General features: G+C 42.3%; 1 protein-coding gene across 1 annotated transcript; it reads left to right on the forward strand.

Moving 5' to 3' along the window:
- The first annotated feature begins 681 nt into the window (after positions 1 to 681).
- Positions 682 to 25,617, forward strand: aox6 (aldehyde oxidase 6). The gene is made up of 31 exons (XM_084155275.1): positions 682 to 927; positions 1,206 to 1,263; positions 2,506 to 2,602; positions 2,968 to 3,076; positions 3,169 to 3,357; positions 3,457 to 3,537; positions 4,350 to 4,433; positions 4,733 to 4,970; positions 5,056 to 5,207; positions 5,470 to 5,563; positions 5,674 to 5,783; positions 5,926 to 6,110; positions 6,320 to 6,482; positions 6,654 to 6,743; positions 7,573 to 7,742; positions 11,948 to 12,074; positions 13,484 to 13,703; positions 13,843 to 13,967; positions 14,092 to 14,225; positions 14,367 to 14,454; positions 14,560 to 14,646; positions 14,779 to 14,970; positions 15,347 to 15,574; positions 15,670 to 15,765; positions 15,928 to 16,056; positions 16,245 to 16,319; positions 16,449 to 16,501; positions 24,030 to 24,144; positions 24,453 to 24,707; positions 24,860 to 25,027; positions 25,313 to 25,617. Exons 1-31 carry the CDS (start codon positions 874 to 876, stop codon positions 25,364 to 25,366), a joined length of 4,020 nt encoding a protein of 1,339 aa, XP_084011401.1. The 5' UTR covers positions 682 to 873; the 3' UTR covers positions 25,367 to 25,617.
- Positions 25,618 to 25,710: the final 93 nt, after the last annotated feature.

Here is a 25,710-nt window from a genome sequence, read left to right on the forward strand (position 1 = left end):
TGCCGCTGAAGCGAGAGAGAGAGAGAGAGAGAGAGAGAGAGAGAGAGAGAGAGAGAGAGGGGTGACCTGCCAACACCCAAAAAGGCTATCTATCAGTCTTCCTCTGAGAGTGTGGAATGTAGTGCACATGGGCAGAATACATTTAACCCTAACCATGCCTCTATGAAATCAAAACAACACTCCACAAACAACATCATGATATTAGAAATGATTTATTCTACTGCCCATCACATTATGCATTTGGCATGGTCTCAGGAAGAAAATTGCTCAAAAGGCAATTTTTCTTGATTTGTTGTATATTATAAATGTCAGCTTTCTATGTCAATCAATGTGGTAGCCTAACAAGTGATTAGCAATGATGTAGGGTACTATTTTGTTGAGAGGATTTAGGTTTGTTAGGTTGTAGTGACACCCTCTGGTTAGAAGTGCATAGTTTCACTCTTTGGTCAAAATTATGCGAAGGAAAAAAACTTTTAATAGGTTCTTTGAACATTTAGGGCATGATACGATACCAAGATGTTGTCATGCATTGAAATGTATTAATCCTGTATCGGCACTGTTAGTGTTGATTGAATTAAGAGGGTTCAACTTTGTAACAGTTGTTTCACAACATTAACATTGGGAGGTGGAGTCGAGTTACAGTAGACTATGCACCCCAAATGTACTCTGTCCTATCATATCGATTTAAAATCAGTAATTATCAACTGGTTTAGGGGTCTGTTGTATATCAACCATTAGGTGAAAAGTGCTTCAAAACGTCAGGAAAGCGGCTGGATTTGCTTTCGTCAAGGAAGCGTGTGAGGTCACTGGGTGATTTATGGAGTAGTCGCAGAAACAGTCAACACTGGACTTCAATTCGCAAATGAGAGGAAAATGAGTGAGAAGAAAGAAACCGACTGCTTGTGTTTCTATGTCAACGGTAAAAAGGTAAATCATTTACTGTCTTAAGTTTTGTGCATTAGCTGTACGTTGGTTTAAGTTGTAGCACTATGCACATTCACTAATTTTAGCCTACTACATACGGTTCCTCTACAAAACTGTCTGCATGGCTGCTAATGTTGTTGTTGTCCAATGATTACTTCCGTCGTCTTTGTTTGTACCAAAGATACTGGCTGTAGGCTTCAGGCCTGCTCTCCAAGAATCACCCGAAAAACTCAAGTGAGTAGCGGTGTGCTTTACAAGATTTCCCTCTTTCTTTCAAACAGGTGACCGAAAACAATGCAGACCCAGAGACTATGTTACTGTCTTACCTCAGAGAGAGATGTATCCTTTCCTTGCTGAAAAAATATATTTAAATGATTATATTCTTATTAATATTTATCTTAAAGAAAAACGGACAGAAGTTGTGTAGCCTATAGACAACTGATTGCACAATGAGTAGCTTATATAAATTCATACTTTATGGGTAGCCTAAGGTGATGCACTGATTTTATAAGTGTTTTTTGTTTACCCACCAAGCCAGTCCAGAGTTCAAGGTGTGAAAGTCTTGTTAAGGCCTATAAGTACAGTAGCTTATCAGATATAGTTCCATTGCGCGTGTCACTGTGAGTTTTGTTGGTGAACACATAATTAGGAGAGGGAGTACAAACCAACGACGCTAGACAGAGAGGAATTTGCTTAAGCAAAAGGCAGTTTATTAAACACAGAGATATCTTGTACTGTTAGTTAACATGCATGGGATCCTGCTAATTAACATGCATGGACCTAATCATATAGCACTCTATTAGTGTCAGCTGAGAAGGATGTTTAAACAGAGTTTACAGCATTACTTTATACAATGTAACATAAAGGAAGGGGTCCTTCTTCTAGTCCCTTGATTGGTTCCCGAGGCGTAGGAGGCGGGTCTGCTCTGTCCAGAGTAGAAGCCCCATTGGTGCACGGCAGAGTCCTCTGCCCTTGGCACCCGACCAGTAGAAGGGGGGGGGGTTTGAGAATGAGTGTGCGTCCACAGTGAGATGTCTGTGTGTGTCAAAGGAAACTCGTGAGAAGCAACTGGTGGGGGCCTTGGGCCTGAGGTGTGGGTGTTGTCCAGTTATCATACTCCTGTAAGATTAGGCCATCTGGTGCTCTGTTCTTTGTTCGCTACTAAAATGTTATGCACAGACAACTAACACACTGTTAGTATCAGACGCATGACACAGAACATTTTATTGAAAACAAGCTCCTAACACAATTTGTCTTGCACAACCTCTTGCACAACATATTACTCAGATCAATCTATAACATTTTATATTTACTACGACAGTTTCCACTTTCATATGATTAGGATTGTCTGTATACGATCTCAGTTGAAATCATTTAATGTTATGGTTTGTGGAAAGATGGATACTGATAGATCGTCTAGCCCAAACAGTGTCTCCTGTGTGGCTCAGTTGGTAACGTTGTGGGTTGAATTTCTGCATTGATCACATACACATACTAAAAATGTACTTTAAATCCATTTGGATAATAAAATGTCTGCTAAGTGGCATATACTATTATATTCCTTGACATGCCTGACTCCAGTGAGGTTGACTGGGACCAAGTATGGATGTGGAGGAGGAGGATGTGGAGCCTGTACTGTCATGGTGTCTCGCTACCAGCCCAGCACCAAGACCATCCTGTATCCTTTCAGCCCTCAACAAACATCCAGGATTTTGATAAATTATTGACAGATTTTATGAATGTTATACTGTTGATGAATACTATATTGTCATACTGAGATAGTAACTTTTAAGTAGGCCTTTCCTGTAGAGATAGGCAAAATGTGTTTTTTTGTATGAAGCGTATAGTGGGTCTGTAGGTGTGACAGCAGGTGCTCTTTGGACACAAATTGCATGAAAAAACTGATGCATGGACAAATCCAACATTTATCTTCCAGTGTCTTCAAAGGCTTACTTATGATGTTCTCTATTATACTTGGAGGATATTGTTATGTTGATATTGAAAAGTTAATGCCACTTAGGCCAGTTTACCTTCACCTACTAGCCATTACTCTGCCAACGCCTGCCTGCTGCCAGTCTGCCAGCTTCAGGGGGCAGCCGTCACCACTGTGGAGGGCATTGGCAACACCAAGACCAGGGTGCACCCAGTACAGGTAGGCCCTACGATGGGTGGATGGACTGACGGATTGATGAACCTCTCCATTCAGTGTGGCTGACTGGATTATATGCTTGTGTGTGCTTGCAGGAGCGTATAGCCAAGGCCCATGGGTCTCAGTGTGGGTTCTGTACTCCAGGCATGGTGATGTCCATGTACACTTTACTGAGGAACAAACCACAGCCCAACATGGAGGACATCACAGAGGCACTTGGAGGCAATTTGTGCCGGTGCACAGGATATCGTCCCATTGTTGATGGCTGCAAAACTTTTAGTCAGGTATACATAATATTTATTGCACATAACAGACACATGCATTGCATTGTATTTACTGTCTGTAAAGTGAATGTATAATCCATCCTTGTAATCCATCTTTAGGAATCAAACTGTTGTCAAGCCACTGGTAATGGTGCTGGATGTTGTCTGAATGGAGATTCGCCTCCAGAGAGATCAGAGAATGTGAGTGACTCTTTCTATTCATAAGTCCATACACATTTTATTAAATGTTTAACAGTTTTCCTTTTTTGAAAAGTGAGGCGACTGAGCGAATATTAAAAAATAAAAAATGCATTAAAAAAAAGTAGACCCTCTTGTTAAAATACTATATTAACCTTAGTTCAACACCTAGTGACCTAATCAATAGATTTTTGCCTGACTTGGGAAGGCTAAAAGAGGCATGGTTAAGCCATAGCCAGAGAGGAAGTATTTTATCTCTTTACTGGAAGCTTGAGGACATTTATCTTTGCTCTAAATCGTGAAATATGCAGTTGCTACATCAATTTTTGGACTTGTAAATGAATGATATGTACCCATTAATTCTTGAAAAATATAACTTATAAATGACTCATGGGTTTAATTCAACGGTCGTACCACATCAGAACCCAAAATATAAGCTTGTTTTACTCTAACGTTTGTAAACAAAGTAATGTAAAGAAACACTATATTGCCTCAAAACATGGATTAAAACTATAATTTTCATATCATGGATGGTCAGTCATTGCATGCATTGCTCTGTCTATGCATTTGAGAGTGTTTCTCTAGCCCCATCCCTTTTTACAGAAACAGGGGAGGCCTCTTTGTTACTCTTTCAACTGCCCCTTTAAACATGAAATTAAATTTGTATGGCTTAACTGTATAATATAATTTACAATCATGGTATTGTTTTACCACCTCACTAATGATATTGGAAAGTTCACAATACCATGACATTGCTGCATTTATTCCGATTCAACACACTTGTTTTATAAAAAGAGATTGACTGTGTCTTCCAGGAGCTTCCACCACAGCTGTTTGACCAGGAGGACCTCCTCCCTCTGGACCCCACCCAAGATCTCATCTTCCCCCCAGAACTCATAGTAAGACAGCTGGACTAGTGGTCAAATAGGGAATTACAGTGTGATATGCTCTCATCACGTACTGTATGTCCCTGTGTAACAGTCAAAAAGTACCATTCTTCAGTCTAAAATCACTGAAATAACAACCTTTACACAAGACAAAATTATTAATTGACACCAAATCGGCAAAATACTGTTATTTTGCTTTAAACAAGCTTAGGTCTTATAGTCTGTAATGTTGTTAAAACGGTCTATATCCTCATTAGTCTATAACCTAGCGATATCTATATCCTGACCATCCTCCACTATTCTCCACTCAGCTGATGGCAGAGACAGAGCCCCAGGTTAGTCAGCTGTTCCGTGGAGACAGGATGGTGTGGGTCTCCCCTGTGTCTCTGGAGGAACTGATCCAGCTGAAGACCAGCCACCCTCGGGCCCCGCTGGTCATGGGTAACACCAACATCGGCCCAGACATCAAGTTCAAAGGTGCCCAGCATCCCATAATAATATCACCCACCAGAGTCCAGGAGCTGTTTGACGTTACCAAGACTCCTCAGGGTTAGTGCTCTCTATCTCTCTTTCTTAGAACTGTTCATGTGTGTCTGTTCTGTCTGTTGATGTTGTCTGGTGTGTGTGTGTGTAGGTGTGTGTATCGGGGCTGGCTGCAGTCTGTCTGTGGTTAAGGCCCTGTTGGAGGGGCTGGTACAGGAGCTGCCTGAGGAGAAGACGGAGATATACAGATCCCTCTTACAGCAGCTGGGGAACCTGGGAGGACAGCAGATCCGCAACGTGGCCGTGAGTATGAATCATCTGTTTTCTGTCATTCCCTAACAACTTTGTAGCCTGGTCCCAGATCTGTTTGTCCGGTCTTGCCAGCTCCTTTGGTCATTGTTGGCTATATAGCACTAACAGGTCTGGAACCAGGCTAACAGCTGTGCTGCACATTACTGTCCAAATCTCTATGTCTTAACTACCCTGAGGGGATCACTGGTAAACATGTGTTTTTGCATTTGTTTGACTGTTAAACATATTTATGGCGTGTTTCTGTGTGTGTTAGTCCATAGGAGGCAATATTGTCAGCGCATATCCAAATTCAGACCTGAACCCTGTGTTCGCTGCTGGGAACTGCACACTTAATGTGGTGTCAAAGAGTGAGTTGTCAGTAGTGACCATTTTCATTCATTTAAATTATTCTGTGTTAAATATAACCATGTTTGTATTGAAGTATTACAAGTCATTGTGTTAATTGGTCCTATACCAGGGGGAAGACAAGAAATCCAGCTGAATAAAGATTTCTTTGTGGGGTTTGGAAAAACATCTCTAAAACCAGATGAGATAGTCCTGTCTGTGTTCATACCAGTATCTAGACAGGTACAGTAAGAAGCCACTTGGGAATGGAGAACCTCTTGAGAATGCATTTGACCTCACCAGGAAGAACTCCTGGCCTCGTGGTGAGTTCAATCCTGTTACTGCGTGAGCAATCAAGTTTTCCCTATCTAATGTGTCTCTGCAGGGAGAGTTTATGCGAGCTTTCCGCCAGGCCCCTCGTAAGGAGAACGCCCTGGCCACAGTGACCACTGGGATGAGGGTCATGTTCACAGAGGGTTCCAGCGTGGTCAAGGAGCTTAGTATCTACTACGGCGGTGTAGGGCCGTGCACTGTCAGCGCCACCAAAACATGTGCTGCAGTCATCGGAAGGTACAGAGGGAATTTTTCACACAGCTAGGAGGATTTGGATAATAGGCTATTGTTTTCTTTTGAGGAGAGCTAGCTAAACTTATTTGTAATTAATATGTTTCCTTGTTACCCTCCTCAGTAATGTTCTTGTTGTGTTACATTATCTGTGTTTTACATCCTTGCCTGTTTAAACCCCCCACGTCCAAACACACACACACACACCCCTCCAGGAAGTGGGATGAGCAGACGCTGAGTGAAGCCTACACCCAGCTCTTAGATGAGATATCCCTGTCTCCCTCCCACCCCGGGGGACAGGTGGAGTTCCGCAGGTCCCTAACTCTCAGCCTCCTCTTCAAGTTCAATCTGCAGATGCTGCACAAGCTCTGGGAGATGGTATGGACTGGGTCACTCTTTGCCCAATGATGATAATAATGATCTGGATAAATTCAGTTTGGTAGCCTACTTGGCAAACTTGAAATTTGGAACTTGGATTTGCTAAATGTTTCTCTAAATATAGATTTATAAATATAGGTATGTTTTTGTCACTGTATTGGCATTGTACAGAATGTGATCAAGGAGGACCTATCAGAAGAGATCAGAAGTGGAATACGTCCCCTACCTAAACAGCTAGAGCCCAGCCTACAAGAGTTCCAGGTCTGTTTATTTTATAAAAATGTTTTACCAGAGAAGTCGGTTAAAGAAGACTTTTGCGATTTCACCTACCCCAACCAGTGATTCTATTCCTCATCCTCATTGTGCAGTACGTGTGCTCTGACAAAGCATGTACAAATGCTCCAAAAACACCCAAGTCGTTCTTTTAGAAACGTAAAAGCGCTCAGTATAGTGTTGCAGGTCTTTACATGTTGTACACGTGAAATTGTGTCATTCATTTTGTTGTGACTCGAGCAATACCTCTCCGTCTGTTCTAGCAGCAGGCTACATGGAGAATGGAACAGCTGGATAGGGGAAACAGTTGGAGTCGCACAAAATGGAATATAAAGTTGTGGATGAAGTTCGGAATGACACCATTTCATGTGTACAACATCTAAAGACCTGCATCATTATACTGAAACTGTTTCCATTTCTAGAAGGACGTATTTGGTTGTTTTTGGAGCATTTGTTAATGTTTTTTCAGAGCCCCCATACTGCACAACGAGGATGAGGAAGTGAATCGCTGGTTGGGGTATGAAAAAGAAAAAATGTCTGGACCCTTCTATAACATTCCATTTATATCGACAATTTTGATTTGCAAACTTCTCCTTTAAGAGAAAATTCTTATTAGCAATCATGGTTTTATCATGTTACCCCTGCCTGAATCTCACATAATTTGGTCAATTCATGTAGTCTGTCCAGGAGAGATTACCCCTGCCTACAAACCAACATTTCCTCTGGGGTCAATAAAGTTGGATTGATTGGTCTGGAAACAAACATGGTTACATTTCAGGCTGTCATGAAGATGTGTGTGTGTGTGTGTGTGTTTCAGTCTGTGGTGAAGGACCAGAGTGGTGAGGACCCAGTAGGTCGGCCTATCATGCACCGTTCAGCCATCAGCCAGGCTACTGGAGAGGCTGTTTACTGTGATGACATCCCCAAGACGGACGGAGAGCTCCACCTAGTCCTGGTCACCAGCACCAGACCGCACGCTAAGATCCTGTAAGTCCTGGGGAACATTGTAAAGGATTCATGGATATGTTTCCTCACAAACCACTTTTTTAGTTGGTAACATACTGGGCTCTATTTTAACAAACCTAAAGCAATGGTACATCTGAGCACTGGCGGTAGCGTTATAGGTCAGGGTTATAGGTCAGGGGGGGTGTCAGAAATATTTGTGCTATTTTCACAGCCAGAATTATGAGCACAATAGTTGGCGGTGGCGCGATGAAGGTGTAGGTGTGACGAGGACTTGGCAACTCACTGGCCAATCAAGGCGTTCCATGGCTTAATACTGCATGCGTTTGGCTCAAGTTCTGTAGGTTATTGTCAGTCTGTGCGTTATCATCAATTCCAATTCGGCTGGAGGAATGGAATATTCTCGTCCTGGTCCATTGTGAATTGATGCTACAGTTTGTTAAATAGCATAGGCTACAGTAATGAGTGATAGCAACAGTAAAAAAACATCCAGTGTTTGATTAATATGTTTGGACTGTTGACAGTCAACACTGTGGTAATTGGCTTCAACGAGTTTAAGCCTTTACACACACACTACTCCTCAAAAAATACTAGGCTCCCGTAAATGGTATTGTATGTGTGAGGCACGTTCTCAATAATGAAGATATAGCCTAGGCCTACCATTGATATGGCGTTATAGGACTGAATTATTTTTATTTGTTTGGAAAAGTGCTTCTTTGGTAACTGGGCAAGAGGCGCTCTTTGGAAATGGGGATGGATACAAGCCGATTGGAGTATGCACTGCAGGGAAGCTATTTAAATTGTGAATAATGCAAAACCATATCAGCAAAAGGTTACTTGGCTAATGCATGGCCAGCATAGGAAAGACACCAGACGAATTGCTGTTGAACCAGCTTTCGTTATAGTAAAGTAAGGGTAGCCTACTAAGGACTTGTTTTTTAATAAAATGAAATGGAAAACAAGCAATTGTTACAGGAAAATAACTTAAATGTTTCTAAATACGAGTGTCACCAAAGTATCAATCAATCAAATTAATTTATAAAGCAGATGTCACAAAGTGCTATACAGAAACCCAGCCTAAAACCCCAAACAGCGAGCAATGCAGATGTAGAAGCACGGTGGCTTGGAAAAACTCCCTAGAAAGGCAGAAACCTGGAGAGGAACCAGGCTCTGAGGGGTGGCCAGTCCCCTTCTGGCTGTGCTGGGTGGAGATTATAACAGTACATGGCCATTAAGGCCAGATTTTTCTCCAAGATGTTCAAACGTTCATAGATGACAAGCAGGGTCAAATAATAATCACAGTGGTTGTAGAGGTTGCAACAGGTCAGTACATCAGGAGTAAATGTCACTTGGCTTTTCATAGCCGGGCATTTAGAGGGGGTAGCAGGTGCGGTAGAGAGAGTTGAAAACAGCAGGTCTGGGACAAGGTAGCACGTCCGGTGAACAGGTCAGGGTTCCATAGCCGCAGGCAGGAGAGATGAAACAGGAGCAGCAGCAGCACAAACAGGTGGACTGGGGACAGCAAGGAGTCATCAGGCCAGGTAGTAGCTCATCTCTCATTCCACGATGGGCATATAGCCTACATCAGGGATGGGCAACTGAGGCCCCACTTTTGTAGGCCAACAGACCAATTCCCCCCCTCCCCAAAATTAACCCCCCAAAAAATGTTGTGTTTTTTTTTTAGGAACTCAGTCGGGGTCTCCACTTACTGTTGAGAGTAAGAACAATAGAATATACAAGGTGCATAAAGTTTGTTGTGCATAAGCAGTCACACAATTAGGCCATGTCAGTTAATTTTTCTTAGCTAGCCTCTAGACTAATTTACTAATCTATCTAAACTTGTAGTAAGCATGGTTGAATTACCGACCGGGGTGGGGCCCATTGATCATCAGTTATCATATTAAAAACTTCAAACATTTGCCTCCGCCCTATGGAAAATTAGTAGAATTGCATGAAATTAGTTATAAAATGACTAAATATTCTCTTTGCCCCATGGCAAAATGTGTAGTATTGTAGCAAACTTGCTTTAAAACAGCATCATTGTCTCTATGCCCCATGGCAAAATGTGCAGAATTGCAGGAAATTAACTTTAAAACTTAAAATGTTTCCCTTCGCTGTCACGAGGGGGGCTGCTAAAGATGTGGGTACGCAGACCCACGAGCCACTGCGGCCCCACATGATGAGTTCTGTTTTTTTGTGGCCCCCACCCCAATCAAAGTTGCCCATCCAAAATAATAAAAGGAGCTGGCTAGAATAATGTACAAAGCCTACATAGATAAAAAATTAATACAAAAAAGGGATTTCCACTTACTGTTTTGCTGCTCCCAAACTTGATCTTCTAATAAAGCTTTAAAAAAATATATATATATATAATCCTTAAAACAATATTGATTGTTTTAAGATGGTCATACCATGGATCATTTCGAATTTTAGGATCCCTGTAGGTATCCCAAAAAATATATAAAATGATTTGATAAAATATATTGAATTTGGCCTTTACTACTATAGCCCATAGAAACACATTGAATAACACATAAAAAAATGGCAAAACAGACAGTCAAAAATGTAATCATAAGGAATAATGTTTTGAAGTGTCTGTCCTATATCTAGGAGATATAAGAAACTACCTCCATACTTCCGTAAATGTTTTAAAGGGTACCAGGTTACCTTCAGACGAGTCCTGTGACACTTGTAACCATTGTGTTCGTGAGAGAGTCTCATCTTTCCATAGCTTAGTTTGTAGGTCAGACGTGTTCGTGAGAAGACCAATTTTCGGGATGTCTCATGGTCTGACAAACACCGCTGTAGCTCGGCCACCTTCCACTGCAGCTGAGGAAGGCCGACGCGGTGGATTGAGACGCAGCCCATGGAAAGAATATCTGTCGCTTAAACTGATGGATTTTGATGGAGATTTGTTTTTCTTTTTATTATGTCACTTAGATTTACGCACGGGTCAATAGCGGTCTTACAAGCCAAACCCTTTCCTATAGTCTTGACTACTTTGCGAATGGATTGGGCAGGACAAAAAAAAACAGCCTTTATTGAGAGGCTATACATGGGGTTTATTTATTTGTTTCTAAATATGGGGTTTATGGGCACAAAATAACACGTCTCTCTTGTTCCATGTGCATATGAGCACTGTGTGTCACGGCTGGATAGGCTACGCTTCCGTTGTCAAAATACATGCCATAACCAACCGTTACCACTAAGACCAGCTTTTGGTTGGTCTTAAATATCCCCACCAGCACATACTGAAATTGGCACTTTGTCACATGTTTTTTAAGGACACAGCTCAGATATAGCCACCCCTCCCACCTCAGCACAAGCGAGCTCAGTGTTTGAAAATAGAAGAGCACCAGCTTTAACGGGTTGAAATTGCAAACGAGCGAGTGTTTGACAATTGCGCTGGCTTAACGCCAGCTGAAAATAGAGCCCACTGTGTAGCACAGGGGTAGCCAACTAGATTCAGCTGTGGGGGTGGGGGGGGGGGGGGGGGTGTAATTATAACTATGCAAAGCCAAATAAGAGATTTCATACCTTGATTACATTGAGACTCGATCACATATGTCTCTTTTTATTTGTGGGAATACTTGAACAGATTTCCTAAATTTAAAATCAAATTTATTTTCCTAAAAACGTTGGGGGGGCAAAAATAATCACTTGCAGGCCTGTTGTACACCCCTGGTGTAGACCATACAGTGAGCAGAGTCCCAATCATTCAGATAATCACCAATACTACCTCTCATTTAATGAGGAATCGTAAGATGTTCATTTTGCTGCACTGTGCTGAATCAACATCCCTAATAAATATTGAATTATAAAAATCCAATAGAACCCTCTATCCACAGCCAACAGTAATAACAGGGGTCTTATCCAGGTTGTATAGAACACAAAGTATAGACCTTACTCACACATTCACTATTCATTGGACAGGAAGTGGGCTTCATAGACACACCAGTGTAGAGAGACTGGCTATTGTAAACCAGCATGGTGGGTTTAGTGCTATATTGTAATTGACCACATGTGGGCCTCAATAGGTTGTTATCCTCATTGTTAAATGGGTATACAGCACCATAGATCCTTATCTGAACGTCATTCACTGTAAATGAGACCGAATGAATATAAACTCAGCGCCATGTATAATCCTAACCCGTATGAAATGAGAGCTAGTATTGGTAAGTATGTGAATGACTGTCTCTCTACTAACTGTATTTTACCCCTCCTAACAGAGACATAGATATCAGTGAAGCTCTTCAGATTCCAGGTGTGGTGGATGTCATCACTTCTAAAGACATCCCAGGGAAGAAGTTCAGGACGTTTACAGGCATAGACGAGGACATTCTGGCTCAGAATGAGGTACTGTAGTGCTTCATCAAAGAGACACAACCAGAATCACACGTGTCATATCATATGTGTTGTTGTTTTCATACAGTATATGAGTAGCCATGCTGTTTATTCACCTCACCATGCACACTATACTGTGTATATACAAAACTGTGTATATACTAACCCCTTCAAATTAGTGGATTCGGCTATTTCAGCCACACCCGTTGCTGACAGGTTTGTAAAATCGAGCACACAGCCATGCAATCTCCATAGACAAACATTGGCAGTAGAATGGCCTTACTGAAGAGCTCAGTGACTTTCAATGTGGCACCGTCATAGGATGCCACCTTTCCAACAAGTCAGTTCTTCACATTTCTGCCCTTCTAGAGCTTCCCCAGTCAACTGTTATTGTGAAGTGGAAATGTCTAGGAGCAACAATGGCTCATCCGCGAAGTGTTAGGCCACACAAGCTCACAGGGGACTGCCGAGTGCTAAAGCGCGTATTGCGTAAAAATCGTCTGTCCTCGGTTGCAACACTCACTACCGAGTTCCAAACTGCCTCTGGAAGCAACGTCGGCGGGAGCTTCATGAAACACACAAGCCTAAGATCACCATGCGCAATGCCAAGCGTCGGCTGGAGAGATGTAAAGCTCGCTGCCATTGGACTCTGGAGCAGTAGAAGCACGTTCTCTGGAGTGATGAATCACACTTCACAATCTGGCAGTCCGACGGACTAATCTGGGTTTGTTGGATGCCAGGAGAACGCTACCTGACCGAATGCATAGTGCCAACTGTAATGTTTGGTGGAGGAGGAATAATGGTTTGGGGCCATTTTTCATGGTTCGGGCTAGGCCTCTTAGTTCCAGTGAAGGGAAATCTTAACGCTACAGCATACAATTACATTCTAGACGATTCTGTGCTTCCAACATTGTGGCAACAGTTTGGGGAAGGCCCTTTCCTGTTTCATCATGGCTTCGCCCCCGTGCACAAAGCGAGGTCCACACGGAAATGGTTTGTCTAGATCGGTGTGGAAGAACTTGACTGGCCTGCACAGAGCCCTGACCTCAACCCCATTGAACACCTTTTGGATGAATTGGAACGCCGACTGCAATCCAGGCCTAATCGCCCAACATCAGTGCCCGACCTCACTAATGCTCTTGTGGCTGAATGGAAGTAAGTCCCCGCAGCAATGTTCAAACATCTAGTGGAAAGCCTTCCCAGAAGAGTGTAGGCTGTTATAGCAGCAAAGGGGGGACCAACTCCATATTAATGCCCATGATTTTGGAATGAGATGGTCGACCAGCAGGTGTCCACATACGTTTGGTCATGTAGTGTATGATGTACTGTATGAAGGCCATTCTCACACAGATGCATGATTGTTAGTTAATACTATGTTCACAAATGTTATTGCCAGGTTTATGTACGTCTCTGTTCCTCAGGTGTCATGCGTGGGTCACATGGTGTGTGCAGTGGTGGCTGACACCAGGAAGCAGGCTAAGAGAGGGGCGGCTGTAGTGAAGATCGGCTATGAGGATCTGCCAGACCCAGTGTTCACTGTTGAGGAGGCTATTGAGAAACAGTCCTTCTTTCTGCCCCAGAGGATGATCGAGCGAGGCAATGTGGATGAGGCTTTTGATAAGGTTGACCACATTTATGAAGGTACAGTATGTCTTAGTTTCGTATGCATACTAGGTGTGTCAACCTGGTTCCTATCTTGAGTGTTGTTTGTACCAGTTTAGTCTATGTACTGAACCGTATTGTGGTCTCGTTGTGGTCATGTTGTGGTCTTTAATCTCAGGGGAGATCCGGCTCGGTGGTCAGGAGCATTTCTACATGGAAACACAGAGCATGGTTGTTGTGCCTTCTGGAGAGGAGAGGGAGCTCAAGGTTTATCTCTCCTGTCAACACCCAACCTATGCCCAGGTACAGTCAACTCTACCCCCTCAATCTCCATCCCTGAGGATAAGAAAATATAAAGTGTAAGGCGAAGTGTAAGGCATTACTCCTAATAGGAAACATTTCATTTGACAGTCTGTCTTTTCTGTAGGAATCCATCGCAGAGACTCTTGGGATTCCCTCCAACAGAGTGTCCTGTCATGTGAAGAGAGTTGGCGGAGCATTTGGAGGGAAAGTGACCAAAACGTCTATCATAGCCTGCATCACTTCTGTGGCTGCATGGAAGTAAGTGAAATACTTCAAAAAGAACAGACTTGATCCAATAATACATTACATATTTAACCCAAATGCAATGGTACTCTATGAATCCGAAACATCATTTATGTGTTTGTTTGAATCCCGGCCTGTTCTGATGTCTCTACCCAGGACTGGTCGGGCCGTGCGCTGTGTTCTGGAGAGAGGAGAGGACATGCTGATCACTGGGGCCCGCCACCCTGTCCTGGGCAAACACAAGGTGCTACCCCTCTCAAGGCTTTGTGATGTGACTGACTGTCGGTGCCTTTGAGGTCTCTCTTAAGTGCTACTGTAGATTTGACTGATAATGTGTTAATGTCTCCAGGTTGGCTTTATGAACGATGGGAGGATAATGGCTGCTGATCTACATTATTACGCCAACTCCGGAAACACTGCAGATGAATCTTTGTTGGTGAGTCACTCTTCCTCTGCCTTTCACCATTCAATTCTTAACCCCAAGTCATCCTTGAAACCTAATACCAGACTCAGTCTCTATGCTTGTCATAGACAGTGTCTGAGCTCTTTGCCCCCTCCCTTTGTCCAGGTAATAGAGAAGATTCTCCTTCACCTGGACAATGCGTACAACGTTGCGAACCTGCGAGGTCGCTCGGTGGCGTGTAAAACCAACCTGCCATCCAACACGGCATTCCGAGGCTTCGGCGTGCCCCAGAGCATGCTGGTCACAGAGAACATGATCAACGACGTGGCCATGAAGTTGGGCCGCAATGCTGAAGAGGTCAGGGGTCAAGTGTTAGGGGTCAGGGAGGGTAAGGGGAACAGGGAGGAATGCCGTATAAATATAATCTAGCTAATTATATTTCTATGATAATAGAATGGGTGGTACCAGAGCCTTATATTGAGGAAAATATAATTTAGATAAACAGAGAAATATCTCAAAAGTGGGTAGTCTCATGACAGACTGTCTGTTCAAAAACTGATGACGTCGGAGATCATTAAGATGGATGACTAGCTGAATATGCTATAAATACCAATATGCAATAAAGTCAATATGCTATAAATACTTTATAGATGTCATATATAAAGTACTGTATACACTTTATTACACACTTTATAACACAGTTCTCATTTAATATTTTCTCTTTCTTGAGCAGATTCGTGAGATAAACATGTACAAGGAGGTGTCCCTGACACATTACAAGTTTGAGTTTGATCCTAAGAACCTCCTGCGTTGCTGGGACGAATGCAAGGAGAAGTCTGACTACGGCAGCAGACGCAAATCCATCGGCCAGTTTAACCAGCAGAACCGCTGGAAGAAGAGAGGCATGGCCACGATACCCATTAAGTATGGTATCGCATTCTCAGACGGCTTCCTTAACCAGGTTAGCTTTGCCTTGCACTGTCAAATCAGTCAATAAAATTATACATAATGAATCAATAAAATAAAGGTTTGATATTGTCTGTGTGTGTGAGACAGGCTGCATCTCTGGTACACATCTACAAGGATGGTTCTGTTCTAGTCAGTCATGGTGGGACAGAACTGGGCCAGGGAATACACACTAAAATGCAACAGGTAGGTACAGTACTTTCTCCCTTAGCTTGACTAGTTTGAGTGAAATAATGATTGTAGTACACATTCTCTACTAACTATGTAACTATTCCGTTAATGTGTACTGCTTGTACTTGGCTGTATGTACTTTTTACATTCAATCAATTCATCAATCAATATCTCCAGGTGGCGAGTAGAGAGCTGCACATCCCCGCCTCTCTCATCCACATCACAGAAACCAACACCAGTGCTGTGCCCAACACCTGCCCCTCAGCCGCCTCCTTTGGCACGGACGCCAACGGCATGGCCGTGAAGGTACAGTATTGCCTGGGATCTCCCCAGCTAGCCTGATCCCAGATCAGTTGGTGCTGCAATCCCAGATTAGTTGGTGCTGCAACACCTGATGTGGATATTTTCCTGTTGGCCTGTTAGTATGGATATTCAACCAATTGATCAGTCATGTTCAACCGGTCTGTTGTGCGTTTCTTTTTCTTGTCCCTTAGGATGCCTGTGAGACCCTGTACCAAAGACTGGAACCTGTCAGGAAACAGAACCCAGGAGGCACATGGCAGACCTGGGTATTTCATATTGATGTCCACTTCCCATGACAAAATGATTTTAAGTAGGACAGAGGGATTTAAGTGAGTTCATGAATATCGGCATGGTCCTAAATCCCCTATTTCTGGTGTTTGTGTTGTTGAAAATAGGTGAACTCAGCGTTCTTCCAAAAGATCAGTCTGTCATCTACTGGATACTACAGGTAATGAGATTCAGCCTAGATTTCAATGCAGACCAAACACATATGAGTTTATAGAAGCTTTACACCTTACATATTGTATTTTGTTTCACTATTGCAGATACAAAACAATTGACTTTTAGGACTGTAGGCCTATGTGTAAAATATTGCTACAGTTACCCAATGTGGAAAGATACAATTATACATTAAATATTTGTGTATATATTTACAGTAGATAGCTGTGTGTATGTATGTACACTACCGTTCACAAGTTTGGGGTCACTTAGAAATGTCCTTGTTTTCGAAAGAAAGGCAATTTTTTGGGTCGATTAGAAATAGCATCAAATTGATCAGAAATACAGTGTAGACATTGTTAATGTTGTAAATGGCTATTGTAGCTGGAAACGGCTGATTTTTTTTATGGAATATCTACATAGGCGTACAGAGGCCCATTATCAGCAACCATCAGTCCTGTGTTCCACGTTGTGTTTATCATTTTACAAGGCTAATTGATAATTAGAAAACCCTTTTGCAATTGTGTTAGCACCACTGAAAACTGTTGTGATGTATTTGTCCTCTTGCTCAGTTGTTCACCGGGGCCTCCCACTCCTCTTTCTATTCTGGTTAGAGCCAGTTGGCGCTGTTTTGTGAAGGGAATAGTACACAGCGTTGTACGAGATCTTCAGTTTCTTTGCAATTTCTCGCATAGAATACCCTTCATTTCTCAGAACAAGAATAGACTGACGAGTTTCAGAAGAAAGTTATTTGTTTCTGGCCATTTTGAGCTTGTAATCGAACTCACAATTGATGATGCTCCAAATACTCAACTAGTCTCGAGGTTTTATTGCTTCTTTAATCAGCACAACAGTTTTCAGCTGTGTTAACATAATTGCAAAAGGGTTTTCTAATGATCAATTAGCCTTTTTAAAATGATAAACTTGGATTAGCAAACACAACGTGCCATTGGAACACAGGACTGATGGTTGCTGATAATGGGCCTCTGTACGCGTATGTACAGTTGAAGGCGGAAGTTTACACACAGTGGGGAAAAAAAGTATTTAGTCAGCCACCAATTGTGCAAGTTCTCCCACTTAAAAAGATGAGAGAGGCCTGTAATTTTCATCATAGGTACACGTCAACTATGACAGACAAAATGAGGAAAAAAAATCCAGAAAATCACATTGTAGGATTTTTTATGAATTTATTTGCAAACTATGGTGGAAAATAAGTATTTGGTCAATAACAAAAGTTTCTCAATACTTTGTTATATACCCTTTGTTGGCAATGACACAGGTCAAACGTTTTCTGTAAGTCTTCAAGGTTTTCACACACTGTTGCTGGTATTTTGGCCCATTCCTCCATGCAGATCTCCTCTAGAGCAGTGATGTTTTGGGGCTGTCGCTGGGCAACATGGACTTTCAACTCCCTCCAAAGATTTTCTATGCGGTTGAGATCTGGAGACTGGCTAGGCCACTCCAGGACCTTGAAATGCTTCTTACGAAGCCACTCCTTCGTTGCCCGGGCGGTGTGTTTGGGATCATTGTCATGCTGAAAGACCCAGCCACGTTTCATCTTTAATGCCCTTGCTGATGGAAGGAGGTTTTCACTCAAAATCTCACGATACATGGCCCCATTCATTCTTTCCTTTACACGGATCAGTCGTCCTGGTCCCTTTGCAGAAAAACAGCCCCAAAGCATGATGTTTCCACCCCCATGCTTCACAGTAGGTATGGTGTTCTTTGGATGCAACTCAGCATTCTTTGTCCTCCAAACACGACGAGTTGAGTTTTTACCAAAAAGTTCTATTTTAGTTTCATCTGACCATATAACATTCTCCCAATCCTCTTCTGGATCATCCAAATGCACTCTAGCAAACTTCAGACGGGCCTGGACATGTACTGGCTTAAGCAGGGGGACACGTCTGGCACTGCAGGATTTGAGTCCCTGGCGGCGTAGTGTGTTACTGATGGTAGGCTTTGTTACTTTGGTCCCAGCTCTCTGCAGGTCATTCACTAGGTCCCCCCGTGTGGTTCTTGTGATCATTTTGACCCCACGGGGTGAGATCTTGCGTGGAGCCCCAGATCGAGGGAGATTATCAGTGGTCTTGTATGTCGTCCATTTCCTAATAATTGCTCCCACAGTTGATTTCTTCAAACCAAGCTGCTTACCTATTGCAGATTCAGTTTTCCCAGCCTGGTGCAGATCTACAATTTTGTTTCTGGTGTCCTTTGACAGCTCTTTGGTCTTGGCCATAGTGGAGTTTGGAGTGTGACTGTTTGAGGTTGTGGACAGGTGTCTTTTATACTGATAACAAGTTCAAACAGGTGCCATTAATACAGGTAACGAGTGGAGGACAGAGGAGCCTCTTAAAGAAGAAGTTACAGGGCTCTGAGAGCCAGAAATCTTGCTTGTTTGTAGGTGACAAAATACTTTTTTCCCACCATAATTTGCAAATAAATTCATTAAAAAATCCTACAATGTGATTTTCTGGATTTTTTTTTCTCTATTTGTCTGTCATAGTTGACGTGTACCTATGATGAAAATTACAGGCCTCTCTCATCTTTTTATGTGGAGAACTTGCACAATTGGTGGCTGACTAAATACTTTTTTTCCCCACTGTACACCTTAGCCAAATACGTTTAAACTAAGTTTTTCACAATTCCTGACATTTAATCCTAGTAAAAAATTCCCTGTCTTAGGTCAGTTAGGATCACCACTTTATTTTAAGAATGTGAAATGTCAGAATAATAGTAGAGAGAGTGATTTATTTCAGCTTTTATTTATTTCATCACATTCCCAGTGGGTCAGAAGTTTACATACACTCAATTAATATTTGGTAGCATTGCCTTTAAATTGTTTAACTTGGGTCAAACGTTTAAGGTAGCCTTCCACAAGCTTCCCACAATAAGTTGGGGCTCCTTGCTCGCACACACTTTTTGAGTTCTGCCCACAAATGTTCTATAGGATTGAGGTCAGGGCTTTGTGATGACCACTCCAATACCTTGACTTTGTTGTCCTTAAACCATTTTGCCACAACTTTGGAAGTATGCTTGGGGTCATTGTCCATTTGGAAGACCCATTTGCGACCAAGCTTTAACTTCCTGACTGATGTCTTGAGATGTTGCTTCAATATATCCAAATAATTTTCCTTCCATCTATTTTGTGAAGTGCACCAGTCTCTCCTGCAGCAAAGCACCCCCACAGCATGATGCTGCCACCACCGTGCTTCACGGATGGGATGGTGTTCTTCGGCTTGCAAGCGACCCCCTTTTTCCCTCCAAACATAACGATGGTCATTATGGCCAAACAGTTCTATTTTTGTTTCATCAGACCAGAGGACATTTCTCCAAAAAGTACGATCGTTGTCCCCATGTGCAGTTGCAAACCGTAGTCTGGCTTTTTTATGGCAATTTTGGAGCAGTGGCTTCTTCCTTGCTGAGCGGCCTTTCAGGTTATGTCGATATAGGGCTCGTTTTACTGTGGATATAGATAATTTTGTACCTGTTTCCTCCAGCATCTTCACATGGTCCTTTGTTGTTCTGGGATTGATTTGCACTTTTCGCACCAAAGTACGTTCATCTCTAGGAGACAGAACTCATCTCCTTCCTGAGCGGTATGACGGCTGCGTGGTCCCATGGTGTTTATACTTGCGTACTATTGTTTGTGCAGATGAACGTGGTACCTTCAGGCGTTTGGAAATTGCTCCCAAGGATGAACCAGACTTGTGGAGGTCTACAATTTTTTTCTGAGGTCTTGGCCTATTTCCATTTGATTGTCCCATGATGTCAAGCAAAGAGGCACTGAGTTTGAAGGTTGGTCTTGAAATACATCCACAGGTACACCTCCAATTGACTCAAATTATGTCAATTAGGCTATCAGAAGCTTCTAAAGCCATGACATCATTTTCTGGAATTTTCCAAGCTGTTTAAAGGCACAGTCAACTTAGTGTATGTAAACTTCTGACCCACTGGAATTGTGATACAGTGAATTATAAGTGAAATAATCTGTCTGTAAACAATTGTTGGAAAAATTACTTGTGTCATGCACAAAGTACAGTGGCTTGCAAAAGTATTCACCCCCCTTGGCATTTTTCCTATTTTGTTGCTTTACAACCTGGAATTAAAATTGATTTTTTGGGGGTTTGTATCATTTGATTTACACAACATGCCTAACACTTTGAAGATGCAAACTATTTTTTCTTGTGAAACAAACAAGAAATGAGACACCTTTTGCAGCAATTACAGCTGGAAGTCTATTGGGGTATGTCTCTATAAGCTTGGCACATCTAGCCACTGGGATTTTTGCCCATTCTTCAAGGCAAAACTGCTCCAGCTCCTTCAAGTTGGATGGGTTCCGCTGGTGTACAGCAATCTTTAAGTCATACCACAGATTCTCAATTGGATTGAGGTCTGGGCTTTGACTAGGCCATTCCAAGACATTTAAATGTTTCCCCTTAAACCACTCAAGTGTTGCTTTAGCAATATGCTTAGGGTCATTGTCCTGCTGGAAGGTGAACCTCTGTCCCAGTCTCAAATCTCTGGAAGACTGAAACAGGTTTCCCTCAAGAATTTCCCTGTATTTAGCGCCATCCATCATTCCTTCAATTCTGACCAGTTTCCCAGTCCCTGCCGATGAAAAACATCCCCACAGCATGATGCTGCCACCACCATGCTTCACTGTGGGGATAGTGTTCTCGGGGTGATGAGAGGTGTTGGGTTTGCGCCAGACATAGCGTTTTCCTTGATGGCCAAAAAGCTCAAATTTAGTCTCATCTGACCAGAGTACCTTCTTCCATATGTTTGGGGAGTCTCCTACATGCCTTTTGGCGAACACCAAACGTGTTTGCTTATTGTTTTTCTTTATGCAATGGCTTTTTTCTGGCCACTCTTCCGTAAAGCCCAGCTCTGTGGAGTGTACTGCTTAAAGTGGTCCAATGGACAGATACTCCAATCTCCGCTGTGGAGCTTTGCAGCTCCTTCAGGGTTATATTTTGTGTCATTGTTGCCTCTCTGATTAATGCCCTCCTTGCCTGGTCTGTGAGTTTTGGTGGGCAGCCCTCTCTTGGCAGATTTGTTGTGGTGCCATATTCTTTCCATTTGTTAATAATTGATTTAATGGTGCTCCGTGGGATGTTCAAAGTTTCTGATATTATTTTATAACCCAAACCTGATCTGTACTTCTCCACAACTTTGTCACTGACCTGTTTGGAGAGCTCCTTGGTCTTCATGGTGCCGCTTGCTTGGTGGTGCCCCTTGCTTAGTGTTGTTGACTCTGGGGCCTTTTAGAACAGGTGTATATACAGCTCTGGAAAAAATTAAGAGACCACTGCACATTTTTCTTAAATCAGCTTCTCTACATGTATGACAGCCATTCCATTCCAGTGTCTGTTGAATTCCAACACAGGCACACCTCATTCTACTGAATTAGGTACTGATTAGGTGATCACCTGAACCAAATGTTATTTAATGGGGAAAAGTATAAAAACCACTGCTGTGGTCATCACTATCCTCTTGCAATAGGACCAGCTGGATGGCAAAAACAGTGCTAATAGTACCTCAAAAGTAATATTAATCAAAAAATAACTATTGACCATGCCAAAAGAGTTGAAAAGGAAAGTTTTGAGTGAGGAAAAGAAGGCATAAATTATGGCTTTACTGGCAGAGGGATACAGTGAGCATCAGGTTGCTTCCATCCTTAAAATGTCAAAGACGGCGCTTCATAAGAACAAGGTCAAGCAGCAGACATTGGGGACAACAAAGCTACAAGACCGGCAGAGGGCGAAAACGACACTCTATTGACCGGGATGACCGCCAACTCATTTGAATGTCAATCAACAACCGTAGGATGACATCAAGTGACCTACAAAAAGAATGGCAAACGGCAGCTGAGGTGACGTGTACGGCGAGGACGGTTTGAAACAGGCTCCTAGGGGCAGGGCTGAAGTCGTGCAAAGCAAAATAAAAACCTTCATCAATGAGAAGCAAAGAAGAGCCAGGCTGAGGTTTGCAAAAGACCATAAGGATTGGACCGTAGAGGACTGGATTAAGGTAATCTTCTCTGATGAGTCCAATTTTCAGCTTTGCACAACACCTGGTCGTCTAATGGTTAGACAGAGACCTAGAGAGGCCTACAAGCCACAGCCACAGTGATGATCTGGGGGTGCTTCAGCAAGGCTGGAATCGGGCAGATTTGTCTTTGTGAAGGACGCATGAATCAAGCCACGTACAAGGTTGTCCTGGAAGAAAACTTGCTTCCTTTTGCTCTGACATTGTTCCCCAACTCTGAGGATTTGTTTTTCCAGCAGGACAATGCACCATGCCACACAGCCAGGTCAATCAAGGTGTGGATGGAGGACCACCAGATCAAGACCCTGTCATGGCCAGCCCAATCTCCAGACCTGAACCCCATTGAAAACTTCTGGAATGTGATCAAGAGGAAGATGGATGGTCACAAGCCATCAAACAAAGTCGAGCTGCTTGAATGTTTGCGCCAGGAGTGGCATAAAGTCACCCAACATCAATGTGCAAGACTGGTGGAGAGCATGCCAAGACGCATGATAGCTGTGATTGAAAATCAGGGTTATTCCACCAAATATTGATTTCTGAACTCTTCCTAAGTTAAAACATTAGTATGTGTTGTTTAATAATGAACATGAACTTATTTTCTTTGCATTATTTGAGCTCTAACAACACTGCATCTTATTTGCTCTAAATGACAATATTTTTATTTGGAATTTGGGAGAAATGTTGTCAGTAGTTTATAGAATAAAACAAAAATGTTAATTTCACCCGTACACATACCTATAAATAGTAAAACCAGAGAAACGTATATTTTTGCAGTGGTCTCTTAATTTTTTCCAGAGCTGTATACTGAGATCATGTGACACTTAGATTGCACACAGGTGGACTTTATTTAACTAATTATGTGACTTCTGAAGGTAATTGGTTACACCAGATCTTATTTAGGGACTTCATAGCAAAGGGGGTGAATACATATGCACGCACCACTTTTCCGTTATTAATTTTTTAGAATTTTTTTAACAAGTTATTTTTTCCAATTCACTTCACCAATTTTGACTATTTTGTGTATGTCCATTACATGAAATCCAAATAAAAATCCATTTAAATTACAGGTTGTAATGCAACAAAATAGGAAAAACACCAAGGAGGATGAATACTTTTGCAAGGCACTGTAGATGTCCTAACCGACTTGCCAAAACTATAGTTTGTTAACAAGAAATTTGTGGAGTGGTTGAAAAACAAGTTTTTTTGACTCCAACTTAAATGTATGTAAACTTCCGACTCCAACTGTAGATATTCTATTAAAAATCAGCCTTTTCCAGCTACAATAGCCATTTACAACATTAACAATGTCTACGCTGTATTTCTGATCATTTTGATGTTATTATAATGGACAAAAAAATTGCTTTTTGTTCGAAAACAAGGACATTTCTAAGTGACCCCAAACTTTTGAACGGTTGTGTGTGTGTATATATGTGTGTGTATATATATATATATATATATATCAACATAAATGGCTGATATTTGTGTAGGGGTCATGACCTCCACATGGACTGGGAGAAGCAGGAGGGCCAGCCGTATGCCTACTACACCTACGGTGCCTGCTGCAGTGAGGTGGAGGTCGACAGTCTCACTGGAGACTACAGGGTAACCTCACTTACACAACCAGTATCTATTACACACTTTACCTTTTTATCTTAGGTTCTAGTCAGATGGTAAAATTAGAACATATTGATCATGTCACACTGTCCCGTGTAGCTCAGTTGGTAGAGCATGGCACTTGCAACGGCAGGGTTGTGGGTTTGATTCCCACGGGGGATCAGTATGAAGAAGAAAAAAAAAGGTATGAAAATGTATGCACTCACTACTGTAAGTCGCTCTGCGTCTGCTAAATGACTAAAATGTAAATTGTACTATTAAATATGCACAATTTTATGTTTTCTGCCCATGTCTAGACGGTGAGGACAGACATTGTTATGGATATTGGAAGGAGCATCAACCCCTCTGTAGACATTGGCCAAATTGAGGGCGCCTTCATCCAGGGTTTGGGTCTGTACACCATGGAGGAGCTGAAGTTCTCTCCATCGGGAGTGTTGTACACACGTGGTCCTTCCCAGTACAAGATCCCTGCTGTCTGTGACATACCACTGCAGTTCAACGTCTACCTGCTTTCAGGCTCTGACAACCCACATGCCATCTACTCATCTAAGGTGAGAGAAGTGTGTGTGTGACCAGGAAAAACTATAGTTAAACTAGTTATAGCCTTTAACCAAGTCTATAACCAAGACCTTTGGCGTCTACAGTCATCAGGGAAGAGTGTTCTGTCGAGGACAGTTGACGATAAAGTAAATCTTCTCTACAGGGTATCGGAGAGCCAGTGCTGTTCCTGGGTAGCTCTGTGTTCTTCGCCATTAAAGACGCAGTGGCAGCAGCCCGGGTAGAGGCTGGTGTGGTGGGGCCCTTTACCCTGGACAGCCCTGCTACCCCAGAAAGGACCTGTCTGGCCTGCAACACCCCCTTTACTCAGAAGGTAAGGTGATACCACCAGCCAGTCTCAATTCGCTCCCTACCCCAACCCATAATGCTTGACTCTAACCCATCAATGTTTGCCAATTTGAATATGGAGTTTTCATACTGCTTCCATCTTACAGATCTGCAAACATAAATGAGTTAGGGCCAAGGAGAAGGGGTAGGGAGTGAAATGGAACCGGCAAGTCACCAGCTCAATATACTGTACCTTATTCACGTGGCAACCATGACTGTTTGAAATCCAACTTAGTGCTCAGGAGTAATGTCAACAATTGTTATTTTCCAGATTCCAACCAGCAAACCAGGATCATTCCAACCATGGGCTTTGAATATTCCCTGAATTAAAATAACATTCTGGTTTGTCAATCAATGAGGTACAGTATTGATCACTGCCATAAGGAATATTACCTAATCACAGATTGTTACTAACATCAATTCTATATTTAGCTGAATAATTATCAATAACACCTACACTGTATGATTGTACTACTTTAAATATCAAATTACAGAATAAGCCTTTGCGTTTGCTGTCAACCTATACTTTGCTTAAAAAAATGAGTTTGTCTCAAATTAAATTGAATGTAAAAGGTAGGGTTGTCCAATTGTATGTCCATCCTATGAATCTGTCCAATGTCATGTATGCCTTTCTTATTACACTTTCAATAAATTGCATGTTTCTCAACT

The sequence above is a fragment of the Coregonus lavaretus genome (genome assembly GCF_964263955.1).
Source record: "Coregonus lavaretus genome assembly, chromosome: 38".
Taxonomy (NCBI): domain Eukaryota; kingdom Metazoa; phylum Chordata; class Actinopteri; order Salmoniformes; family Salmonidae; genus Coregonus; species Coregonus lavaretus.